The 13,186-nt window shown below is 42.4% G+C and overlaps 1 protein-coding gene across 1 annotated transcript; it reads right to left on the bottom strand.

Annotated features, from left to right (window-relative positions):
• Positions 1-10,137: 10,137 nt before the first annotated feature.
• On the bottom strand, positions 10,138-12,054 carry LOC132529797 (uncharacterized protein C4orf46 homolog). The gene is made up of 2 exons (XM_060166786.1): positions 11,712-12,054; positions 10,138-10,813 (listed from the first exon to the last, which is right to left on the bottom strand). Exon 1 carries the CDS (start codon positions 12,052-12,054, stop codon positions 11,719-11,721), a length of 336 nt encoding a protein of 111 aa, XP_060022769.1. The 3' UTR covers positions 10,138-10,813; positions 11,712-11,718.
• Positions 12,055-13,186: the final 1,132 nt, after the last annotated feature.

The raw sequence follows: 13,186 nt of genomic DNA, 5'->3' as shown, positions 1-13,186 counted from the left end.
ATTAGCATAGATCAATCAGAAGTTGTCCTCTGTGTGTTGAGGGGGGGGACATTGACACTCCAAGTAGAGTTGGGGCTCTGCTAAAAGAGAAGAAGGGGAATGTCTATCAGTTAGGCAATCAACAGTGTCTGCCATATAAACATTAAGTGTTATCTATTTTTTTAAAAAGATCTTTACTGGAGTATAACTGCTTCACAATACTGTGTTAGTTTCTGTTGTACCACAGAGTGAATCAGCCATATGCATACGTATGTCCCCATATCCCCTCCCTCTTGAGCCTCCCTCCCAAACTCCTTATCCCACCCCTCTAGGTCATCTCAAAGCACTGAGCTGATCTCCCTGTGCTATGCTGCTGCTTCCCACTAGCTATTTTACATTCAGTAGTGTGTATATGTCGATGTTACTCTCACTTCGCCCCAGCTTCCCCCTCCCACCCCGTGTCCTCAAGTCCATTCTCTATGTCTACATCTTTATTCCTGCCCCGCAGGAATGGTTCATCAGTACAATTTCTTTTCAGATTCCATATATATGTGTTAGCATACAGTATTTATTTTTCTCTTTCTGACTTACTTCACTCTGTATGACAGACTCTAGGTTCATCCACCTCACTACAAATAACTCAATTTCGTTTCTTTTTATGGCTGAGTAATATCCATTGTATATATGTACCACATCTTCTTTATCTATTCATCTGTCGATGGACATTTAGGTTGGTTCCATGTCCAGGCTATCGTAAATAGTGCTGCAGTGAACATTGTGGTACATGTCTCTTATTGAATTATGGTTTTCTCAGGGTATATGCCAGGCAGTGGGATTGCTGGGTCATATGGTAGTTCTATTTTTATTTTTTTAAGGAACCTCCATATTGTTTTCCACAGTGGTTGTATTTTTAACATGTTAATGTATAAATAGATAGATCTCCATTCAAAATATGGCAAGCTTTATGCTCAGATCTGAGATATTTATCAGACTAATCCTCTCATCAACTGGATCAGAACAATTTTGGTTCAAATATACAGTTACTCTAAATTTATCTGATTTTATGTTAAAAGAGGGGCATTAAACTTCGTATTCATGGACAAATTCCCATGGAGTGATCATCCATTAAAAAGTTATTAATTGAGCACCTACCATATCCCTGGCACAGTGGCTAAGCACCAGGACTGAGATCTAGCTCCTCTTCTTGGGTGATTATAATTAGGAAGGTTAAGTGTTATTACAGGTACAAGTACATGAGACCAGGGAATGTGTCTAGGGAGAGCCCTATCTTGGCGTTAGGGAGAGTTTTGGAAGATGTGACATTTAGAGAGATCTGAAGGACAAATGAGTAGCCAGATGATGCATGGGATGGGGACCAGACTCTGGGGTGAGCAGAGGATGAGGGAGTGCTCCAGGCAAAGGGACCAGCCGTGCAAAGACTTGGAGGTAAGAGGACTCAGGAAAATTCTGAAAATAAATATAATTCACTGTGGCAGGAGCAGAGTGTGACTGGTGGTGTGAGAAGAGAGATAGGCTGGGGTCACATCATGAATTTAGACTCTATCTCAAGGACAGTGGGGAGTAACATAATCAGATTTGCATGTTAGAAATCCAGGTACCAGGTGGAAAATGGATTAGAGAGGATCAGTGCTAGTTTGCTTAATTGGCCCCAGTGCTCGCTTCCCCCTGCATCCACACCCTTGCCATGGCCTCCCAGTGAACTGAGTGTGCCTCTCCACCTCTTGACTTTGGGCCCGGCCACATGATCTGTTTTGGCCTGTAGCAGGTGGTAGAAGTAACCATGTGCCATTTCTAAGCCTAGGTATTAAGAAGCCTTGGGTGTTTCCACTTGCCCTCCTGTACCTCTGTCTTTGCCCAGGCCCATGGGGCCCAGGAGGAAGATGGGAGACAAATGGAGCACAGCCAGCCCAGCTGCCCCACAAACTCATGAGAGAAATAACTGTCTTTGTTTTTACAAGATGTTGAAGTTTTCAGTATGCAGTATTATTGTGACTATTGCTGAGAGAGTCACGCTAGAAGCAGAGTGATGTATTAGGAGACTATTGTAGCTTCAGGTGAAGGCTTATGGTCACCTGAACCAAGATGATGAGGGAGGAGATGGAGAAGAACAGAGAGATTCAAAAGAGACTTAGAAAACAGAATGCCATGACACAGTAGCTTATAGAGAGGAATTCGTTTAAAATGTCTCCTGTGGTTCTTCCTTGGGTAACTATTCACTGAGATGGGAATATAGGGGGAAGATTATGTGCTTAGTTACATTGAATTTGAGGCACCTGTGAGATGTCCAAGGGCAGTGGTCCAGTAAACATGGGGTCTAGAACTTGAGCAAGGTCTCAGCTGGGCCATAATGCACATATACGTGGGTCTGAATAGGGACCGTCAGGGGAGGGTATAGAGCAAGAAGAATGTGAAGGGTAGAACTTCGAAGAGACCAGCATTCGAGGACAAATGAACAAGAGTCCTCAGAGAAGAGCGGCCAAGAGAAGGAGAAACGTCCAGGGAGGGTAGTGTCCTGGGAGCAAAGAATGAGAGGGCTCTACAAAGGAGGGTGTGGTCAGTTGTGCAGAAAACTGGTGAGCAAAGAGGCAAAGAGTTTATAAGGAATCATAAAGATTTACCTAATTTACAAACAAAGAAAGGAAAGAGATTTTTGCCCAAGAAATTTCAGACAGTCCCACAGTAAATGAGTCAATAAAGCCCTAACCACAAGAACAGATACTGAGATTCACTGAGATGAGATGTTCTGAAAACGAGCAAAAGCATGATCCAGGGCCTTTTGAGTCATTGTTTTTCCAGGTCCCTCTGGGTGAGTGGGTGCCTTTGAGCAGAACCTTGCCTTACCTGCAGCAGATTACTGTGTCATCCAGGCCACTCCACCCACAGACCCTGGCGACCCTGACAAGTCCGTGAGAAGCAGCGTCTGTCAGTGCCAGGGCTGGCCAAGTTCCTCTGACTCATTTCCCATTGACTCAGGTGAACTTTCTGAGTTCCCTGGAGGCCTCTGATGGATCCAGCCTGGCTTCTGCTGGGATCCAGGATGGCTCCTGCTTTCAACAGCACAGCCGGCTCTCTTCCCTTGTGTTCTGAGCTCCGTAGACCAGCTGCTGGCTGAAATATCGATACCCCTTCCACAGTGTTCCAGGAGAGGTGCTGGAGAGTGGGTGAGACGTGAGCCCGTAGAGGAATGGGATGCTAGCACAAACGCACACGGCCACCCAGCCCAGCACAGGACTTGCAAGCTCTAGAGGAGCAATTACCACATTTACGGCCTCGGCAATTGCTCAGGTTCGGGAATGCCAGCTACTTGAAGTTTGTTTTCCTGTTCAATTGAAACTGACATTTCCCCAAGACTGGATTACTTTGAAATCCAGAAATTGCAGCTCAGATAGTTCATAAATTTATTTCTGTTCCACCTTGTAGCAGTTAGTACAAAGACTGATCAGCCGAAGAATATGGGCTTTCTGTTTTTTTTTTTTTTTTTTGCGGTACATGGGCCTCTCACTGTTGTGGCCTCTCCCGTTGCGGAGCACAGGCTCCGGACGCGCAGGCTCAGCGGCCATGGCTCACAGGCCCAGCCGCCCCGCGGCATATGGGATCTTCCTGGACCGGGGCACGAACCCGCATCCCCTGCATCGGCAGGCGGACTCCCAACCACTGCGCCACCAGGGAAGCCCTGGGCTTTCTGCTTTTTATTTCCTGTTTTATTGCAGTCATCTTTTAAGATAGGGTGGTGTGGTCAGCAGGGTGTAAGTGGCTCACAGGCAGCGGGAAAGGGTGGAACTGAGTAGAGAGAGGTGTTCTCTCACTCTCATGGACTCCATCTGCTGCCTACTCTACCCAGCCCCCTGGAGGAAGGGTCTGGAGAAAGATACCAAGGGTCCTGGGAGGAAGGTGCAGAAGGGGATGAGTTAGGAGGTACCAGAAACCCCCACCATGCTGGAGATAAACCCAGAAGAATTCGAGTGGGGCAGCTATTCTCTCCACCTCCGCCCCCTGCAGCCACCTTTGGGGCAGGTATAGAGAGGGTCTCTGGTCAGAGGGAAGAGATTATAACCCCAGACTTCTGGAGAGGCCCGCTGGGACTTCAGCTGTCTGATAGTCATCAGACCTTGTGTGAGTGCGTTGGGTGTGTGGATGAGACAGAAAGAGAGATTTGTTATATAAACATTTTCCTACTAGAGGTAGACCCTAGGTAAGGGCCCAGGAGCTCACCAATAAATTGTCCCTGTCCTCCAGAAGCTCCTAGTCCTGTGGGGTCACTGAGCTGAGAGCCAGGACGGGTGGGCCCAGGTGTGGGGGAGCGCTATGGAGAGCTTCCTGGAGGAAGCGGAGGCTTCTGCTTGGAAGGCCCTTTGATGTGAGATAATTGCCTTCTAAGTGGTTAGACCCGGGCTCCTGAAACAAGAAAGGAGGCAGGTTGCGGGGCAGAAGCCCACTCTAAGAGTGACAACTGTGCTTTTGACCGTTTAGCAGGGCGTGAAGAGTCCTCCCACTTGGTGTCCTGGCTCTGTCATTTGCTAGCTCTCTGGCCTTAACCTTTCTGTGCCTCTGTTTCTTTATTTGTAAAAAGGGGGCAAAAATGGCTTCCCTCATAAGCTTGCTGAGAGGATACAATGAGAAAATCCATGGATCATTTGAAGATGGTGCCTGCACATGGGAGCTTACTGCAGCTCTGTTAATGGGGCAGGCCCTGACTTTGTGAATTTCAGAGGGGACAAGGAGGATGAGGAACAGCCAGGGCCTGTGCCTTTGTTCCTTGGGCCCTGTTCATGCAGAATAGAGGGTTGACCCAGTCAAAATCAGCCTGAGAGTTAACGGACAACTTATTTTAAATGAGCAAAGTTTTTCTTCACCTATCACATGTCTTATTATCATCCTCACTTATTCCCTTGTGAAATAAATGGCTAGGAGCACAGTCTACCTTTCCTAACTGGGAGAATGAAATCTCAATGTGCTTAAATAACTTGTCTGAAATCCCGCACTGAGATTATTAACGAGTAGGGGTCTGAACTCTGATCTTCTAAACTACAGGCCCAGGCCTCCTAATCAGTCACATTGCTCCCTGTCATCTGGTACCCAGCAAAACCTGCTCACACAGGTGGAATGATTTCATCAAGTAAGCCATGCTCAGAAACAGAAAATGTCACCTTAGGTGTTTTCTTGGATGTTTGATTTTAATACCAAAGCGAGTTCTGACCATGACGAGTAAATACCAAGTGATTGATTCTCTTAGGTTTCTCTGACAGCAAAGAATGGAGACTGAGAAGCAAGGAAGGGTCAGCAGAAGGGAACAGGGAACACCAGGTGACTATTACTGGTTTGAGTAGGGACTTGGCTTTGCACTGTAACTCTGCTTGGCTATTCATCCAAAGGAAAATTGTGGCTTATAATTACAGAAAACCAGTACCTGGAATTATTAATAATAGCAAAAAAGTTGTTTGCACAGCAAGTAATGTGTGATAATGTTTGGTAACTGATAGTCATTTCTATTATTTAAACACTAATTAATTCTTGTACTAAGCAATGTATTGACTTTACTTAGGGTGTTATGGCAGCCCTCCTAGCTTAAAATAATCCCTTACTGTTTTCTTTAGATAATTAAAATGCACTGCTTATTTGTTCTATTTGTGGCTATTGATAGGAAGGGCTTTATGGGCAGTTTAGGCAAAAGGGCTTTATGGGCAGTTTAGGCAAAAGCGACCACATGTAAGATCTGGTCCTTCTAAGGAGCCGGCCTGATACTTTTCTTACCAGGAGAGTTCCCAGAACATCCCTCAGTAATCTGTCCACACAGTTCCCCTATTTTTGGCTTTACTTGACCCATCTGTGAAATGAGAAGAGTCAAACCTGTGAACACAGCTGCCATTCTGCAGCAATGACCCAGCAGGTCTGGCTCTGACAAGTTGCAGGGGAAAGTCCCTCCACCTCTCCAGGCCTATGGGCTTCCTCTGTAGGCCTGTAAAACGAGGGAGAGGGAAGTCGTCATCCTTACAAGTTCTCAGGGCTCTAAATTGAACGAGTTAACAGGATCAGTGAATATGCTTTCTTGCAGATGCAGTAAAGGCTCTGATTGCTGGAAAGAGAAAAACACACAAAAAGATTAATGGACCAGTGTCACTCAAGGATTCACAGCCAACAGACATGAGCTGTCTGTTCCTGTCTAGTATCTCTGCATCTTCCTGAAGGCTGAGTTTTACTATTTGACTCCTTCTATCCCTTTAACTAGCAGGCTGCACATAAAATAAAATCTACTGAACCTCAGCTGAGGCTCTAGGCCGATGTCTTATATGAGATATTCCAGAGTATTTTTCCAAGTACATTTATAAGATGGGAGTCTTTACAGTCCATTTATTGGGCATATTAATTTTGGTTTTGTTCTCTTCTTAGCAAGAGAGACAAACGCTCTCCTATAAGCTGTCAGTTCTCACCTCACAAGGTCAGAACTGAAAGCCCCATGTAGGAAAAAAATCAACTCCAGAATGCAAATATGATGTATTGCTACTGCCAGCTTGTGGTTGTGCAGGTCAGTTGGTTTCAACAACCTTGAGAGATCAAGATCATGGATTAGCATTTCTTATAATTCCATGAACTTTGTTCAGTTCCATGGCTTCATATCACAGTCTTGGCTCCACCCAGCTATATGCAAATATTTGTTGCTGGTTGTAAGAAGCGTTTCCTCTGAACTGAAGCTTAGTGCTGGATTCTTGTTGCCTGTGGATGCCCCCTCTTCTCCATCTTGGACCAACCAATGCTGAGCCCTTTCCTGAGTCACGGCTGGAAAGGTTAAGTTTCTTGGCACAGGAAGTCTTGTCTGCTTGGTTGAATTTTGACTTTCAGATGGTATTCTCCAGCTCAATGGCTGCCCCATCATCCTACTGAACAGGTCTAATGTCAGGCCTATGCCTTCCCCCAAATTCATTTGACCTGCCTTGAATAAGGTGTCATGAGCCTTGTTATAACCTGTCCTGAGATACAATCACAGACAACACCTCTTGGGATATTACACAACATTTGGAAGAGGTCAAACAAGGAAACATGACTACTTTTTAATAAGAAACTTACCAGAGAACCAAAGGGCTACCCCCAACATTGACTCTTGACTTTCCCTCCGCTGGAATTCATTAAGAAAAAATATGGATGAAAACAGCTAAACTATTTTTTTAATAAAAAAATAGTGAGGAGGGACATGCCCTAGATATTAAAATATAATATTAATCTGAAATAAATAAGCATTTTCATATGATCACAGAAATAACATATCAAGAAGAAATAACTTAGATATAGAGCTTGATATTTACAATGAGCTCTAATAAAGGAAAAATTACAAATTCAATAAATGGATTTGGAGGAGAAAAATAATTAACTTAGATATTCCTCCCACAGCATTTTACAAAATAATTTTCAAATAGATGATATGGGTAAGACAGGTATATATACAAAATGAAACTTAAAATCTCATAAGAAGGGCTTCCCTGGTGGCACAGTGGTTGAGAGTCCGCCTGCCGATGCAGGCTACACGGGTTCATGCCCTGGTTCGGGAAGATCCCACATGCCACGGAGTGGCTCGGCCCGTGAGCCATGGCTGCTGAGCCTACGCATCCGGAGCCTGTGCTCCGCAATGCGAGAGGCCACAACAGTGAGAGGCCCGCCTACCATAAAAACAACAACAACAACAACAAAAATCTCATAAGAAATTGTAAAGATATTTTTATTTAACTAACCTACATGGCGAAGGACTTTTTAAGCGTTAAAAACAATGGGTGAAGATCAAACAGATTTGACTAAATAAAAATTGAAAACATCTGTATATTTAAAGTGTTCATATTCACAGACAAACTATGGGAAAATGTTTACCAGGGAGGGATTCTGGGAAGATAACAGTGACAACAGCATGGTTTTTAAATCTCCCAGAATTTCCACATAAAAATAGAGTAGCTAGATAGCAAAAAATTAAAAATGCATCGACAACATTTACAACAAGGTTAAGTGAAGAGGTATCCTCCAAATCCCAACATAGAAGCAGGTGGGTCAGACCACCAATAGCTTCAAGATATTCAAAGTACCAGCATGTGTAGCGGAGGAAGCTGGGGAGGGGGGGGGCGATCTGACAGAGTGTGGCAGGCTGACTTGAGGACAGCAGATAAACTGAGGAGGGGTTTTGCCCAATCCAATAGTGGCGAATGAGTACAAGAAGCTCTGTGAGGACGTCTTAAGGGGCCCTAGAGCAGTCTTTATCCTGCCATCCAGAGTTCCCCTATGGGAGAGTTCTCAGTAATTTTACAGGTTGTAGTAGTTTTTGTACTGTTATTCTGTTTTGTGTATAAGGTGGAATGAAGCAAATAATTATGGAATATTCTATCATCTCCTAATTCCTTGAGAACGAGGATTTTTGGCATGAAAGGAAGGAGTACAGATACACTATAGATGAGGTTAAGCGAGTATAAGTGAGTAAAAACCTTATAGTCTTGCAATTGAACTGGAAGTACCAGTATGAATACCTGAGGTGGGTGCATGTATGTGTTCAGTTCTGCTACAGTATGACATATGTGTTCCTAAAAATTGCCACAATGGGCAATAAAAACCACAGGGCTTATGGTAAAAATGGTTGTAAGGGCATAACACTCAAAAATTTCATTAGTGACAAATTTTTTTAAAGGATAGAAATTTGGCAAAAATGGTAGCTCAGTTCTCAGGTCAAATGAGTCAGAAATACATAACATAAATACTAATATAAATACGGCACTTTGCCTTGGAAAAGACCTGAAGTTTGCTTGTGGAAGTGGGCGTTGAAAGGCTTGTTAGTTACTGTGAAGTGGTGGAAGGGGGCTTACCTGAAATTGGATGGTAGTTGTATCAGATGTGGGTGGCTGGCTAATTGTCCTCTGTTGGGCATTGGTGCTGAACACCTGAGTTACAGCCTTTTGCAGCCTTAAATCCTGGGTCATGTTTTTCTGTCTTTGAGATGGAGGCCCTTTAAGGCACGCATTTATAATACACAGCTATTTCATCACAACTGAAAATATTGGATTGGCCAAAAAGTTCGTTTGGTTTTAAGTAAAAATAAAAGACACAGTTTTCATTTTCACCAAGAACTCAAACGTATTCACTAACAGAACAAACTTTCTGGCCAACTCAATATTATCCAATGTACAGCTTTCTTCTCCAGTTAACTTCTGTGTCACTGCTGGAAATTCTTTTGCTTCTTTCTCATCTGCAGCTGCAGCCTTGCTTGACAGCTAAAAACTCTGGAAATTGTAGTGATGTTTGAAACCACCAAACCAGCCTCCCATAGCAATAAAAGGTGCCACTTCTGCAGGATTTGGTGATTTCCGTTTAGTCTCTGTATACAGATTGTGTTTTCTCTTTGATCGTGGAAAATATTATTCCTGATCTTTTTTTTTCTTTGCTGTTTCATGTATTCTTTTTTTTTTTTTAAAATGAAAAACATTTATTCAAGGAGACTCTATAATCAAATATAAAAATAAACCACAGACTACAAAAGATGGTTGAAACATACATAATGGATCATTAGTTAGTATTCAAAATATGTAATACCTACAAATCCATAAGGGAAACACAAAACATAACAGAAAAATGGACAAAAGGTATGGTCTGGGAAATCACACTGCATTTCCTCAATAGGCTGGTACTTACACAAGTCAGCACTATTCAACGTGGGAGACTCTACAGGGCCATGGGTTTCAGGCGAGAGACCACTGGGGCCCTCTGGAGGCTGGTTACTACATACACAAAATAGTAGTGTTTTTTTTTTTTTAAACTGAAGTATAGTTGATTTACAGTATTAGTTTCAGGACAGTACTTTGCAGTGTTATGAAAACGTGTATATGTATTAAAAATACAAGAACGCAAACTAGAATATGCACCACCTCTAGGACAGTGGTTATCTCTGGGGAGAGAAGAAGGGGATGGGATCAAAGAGGTAACAAAACAAGCTTCAAATGCATCTAACATTTACATACATGCATAGATCTGAAGAAAACATACCAACTGCTAATTCAGTAAATCCACACGGTGAGAATACATGGGTGTTCTTCAAATCATTCACCTTTCCTGTTAGGTTTGAAATATTTCAGTAAAAAGTTTTAAAATAATGAACCCAAAAAAATGGAAATAACATTTGGTTTGAACAAAAGTTTATTTTTGTACATTTTGAAAATTGCAATTTTCATGACACATAAGAAAAACAGTTTTCTAATATCAAAACAAGCATCTCTTTGGTATAGGAACACACCATATGTGTTATCCTTAACTTCAAAAAATTAATCAAGAACCACGACCTAATATGCTAAACAAAACTATCCTTTGCCCATCCATGTGTCCCCTTTCACAGGCCCATTGTGGGGCTTGGGAATATAGTTCTGTACATACCTCCTTACCTACAAAGAAGTAAGATACTGTACCGGAGGCATCCAGAAGTTACACAGCAAGAGAATTAGTTGGTTCAATCACTGACATATACGACACAAACCCACCAAAAAAGAGAAAGAGAGAGAGAGGGAGCGCAACGTAAGATACGGGACAAGTGAAATAGAACACTGTCATGAAGATCGAATAATAGGAACATAATTGCACCATTTAAATTTGATGCATTTTTAAAAAGTAACTTGTTTAGGGCTTCCCTGGTGGTTCAGTGGTTAAGAGTCCGCCTGCCGATGCAGGCAACGCGGGTTTGTGCCCCGGTCTGGGAGGATCCCACATGCCGCGGAATGGCTGGGCCCGTGAGCCACGGCCGCTGAGCCTGCGCGTCCGGAGCCTGTGCTCCGCAACGGGAGAGGCCACGACAGTGAGAGGCCTGCGTACCGCAAAAAAAAAAAAAAAAAAAGTAACTTGTTTAGAATTATTATATTTAGAATTTAGAATTATTACTTGCCAAGCTCCAAAATAATACAGAGCCACAATTTTGATAAGGCACTTTAAAGAGAGCAAACATATAACAACATCAAATATGAGAAATATCCATAAAAGCAGTTAACCTTAGGAAAAAAAATAGGCATTCTTTCAAGACAGGTTTCAGTAAACGCTTTTTTGGAAAGCATCATAGAAGCGTGAAAAATATTTATCATATATTATAAAAAGCTGTCAACAGTTAAAGTTCAAAATCCTGTTTAAAAAAAAAAGATAACATTTTCCTTCAGGTCAATGAGGTTCTGACTCAAATATCTTTTCGAGAAACAATTATAATCTTTATGCTAAAAATAGGAAGAAAAAACAGATTTTAATTATGTTGTCAACTCTTATTCATCAAACATTTAGTGATTGTTGTGTAACAGACTTCTAGCTGCTGGACATATATAAGTAATAAGACACAGTCATTGGTTCTAGGGAACTTAGCCTAATGGAGCTGAATCTAACATTGGTCCATATAATAAAGCTCGACTTCAAACTCTGCAATTTTTGGTATCTTCTTGCAAACTGAAGAGAATAATGGTCCACCTGCTACTGGTAGCACTGTGGCATTATTAATATTATCTACTGATTAAATTAACTTCCATAGAAGAATCTTTGAAAGTTTAGAGAACAGAAAATGTTTAAAGATAAACGGGCAGCATCAAAAATAACATCATATTCTGTTTTCACAAAATGAAGAAAACCAAGAAAAATTTCATCTTCTGTATACAGAACTGCTGGTGGTTATCCTATCCACACGGTACATGTGCACACATCATAAATGAGGTGGTATGGATTATTACAGTCAAATCAGTTGTCAGGCTTCAAGGAATCATAGCCTTCTTTCAAGAGGTCCCGCCATGTTTTAAGGAAACGTGCATTTTCTGTACATTTGAAGGCAAGCTCTTCCACTTGAGCTGATACTGCAGATGCAGCTTCAAGAAGTTTGGTTAATGAAAATGCTGCGTCTCCGATCTGCAGCTCCACCTCCTCCAGCGGGTCCACCGGCCGGCCGCTGTTCCTGTTCGGAACCGTCCGGTCCAAACCCCCCGGGGTGCCGGGGGAAGATGCTGAAGACGCGTCTGAAGACGAGGCAGAGGAGGGCAGCGGCTGCGGGGAAAGCCGCAGCTCCTCCGGGTCCGCCATGGAGAGGGCTGGGGGTGGGACGGCACCTCGGCGGCCAAACTCTGTTTCATGTATTCTTATACAGCTTGGTTCAGCTGGGTGAAGTTTTCTGCCTCCACCTAATATGTCTTCTGTATAAAATCACCCACAGCCAAACGCAAAAATTTGTGTTAGATTCACATTGTTCCTGAATATACCAATCGTATTTGAACAAATCTGCATTTTCAAAATAAGCATTAGAGCAGAATTAACTGTATATAAATTTCCCCCCCATTAATTCCTCAACTCTGTCCACTCAAAGGACTAAAACAATGACTAATGTTGTAGTAAAGTAGCAATGAGCATCTCTAAAAGATGACACTAAAAGAAGTCAGGGATGCTTGGATGAATGACTGATTTCAGGTCTGGGGCAGGAGATATATAAGGTGAGCCTGGAATATCTTGTCATAGCAGATAGCAGGGAATGGTATCAAGGACCACTAGGGTCATGCCAGCAGGACTCAGAACAAATTGAGGAAGCTCCCACTGCCCAAGATGGAAAAATTTGTATTTCAATAAGGATGATAATTGTACAAATACATTTAAATTCATCAAATATGTTTAAGTCTATGGATTTCTAATGCTATTTGAAAAAACGAATTGGTCACTATTAGAGGAGAAAAGGCACCTATTTGTGATCTTGAAGACTGATAAATAAGACAAAGAGTCAAGCATCCGTCCTGCCTCTCCTTCAGGAACTATACCACTGGGTAACCCAATCGTAGACATGAGGAAACATCTCTTTATGGAAGTATTCCAACTAATAAATGAAAAAAGAAATGTTAGAATGAGAACATCACCATTTGCAACCCCCAGTGAATTAACAGATCCAGGCATTGAACATCAACAGCTGCTCACATCACAAAAAGGGAGACGTGCAGACATTATGCGCCTCCTGATGAAAAACATGCCACTATCTATAGTCTTGCCAAAGGGATCAAACTTAAGTCTAATCAAGCCTTTGGATCCAGCTATCAATTTGCAGGAAATACAGAGCTCAGAGGAACACACTGAACCGTTCCTTGAATATGCAATCAGCAAGATCCAGACTGTGGGAAACATTATAGGGTAAAAGGCTCAGGTTCTTAAAAAGAAAATTTATAAAATTAAGAGG

The sequence above is a fragment of the Lagenorhynchus albirostris genome, chromosome 1, assembly GCF_949774975.1.
Source record: "Lagenorhynchus albirostris chromosome 1, mLagAlb1.1, whole genome shotgun sequence".
Lineage (NCBI taxonomy): Eukaryota > Metazoa > Chordata > Mammalia > Artiodactyla > Delphinidae > Lagenorhynchus > Lagenorhynchus albirostris.
The sequence above is the reverse complement of the archived record's forward strand: the minus strand, read 5'-3'. Positions and strand labels throughout refer to the sequence as shown.

Bases quoted from the DNA above. Each gene is read 5' to 3' on its own strand.
- LOC132529797 (XM_060166786.1), bottom strand. From the start codon at position 12,054: ATGGCGGACCCGGAGGAGCTGCGGCTTTCCCCGCAGCCGCTGCCCTCC.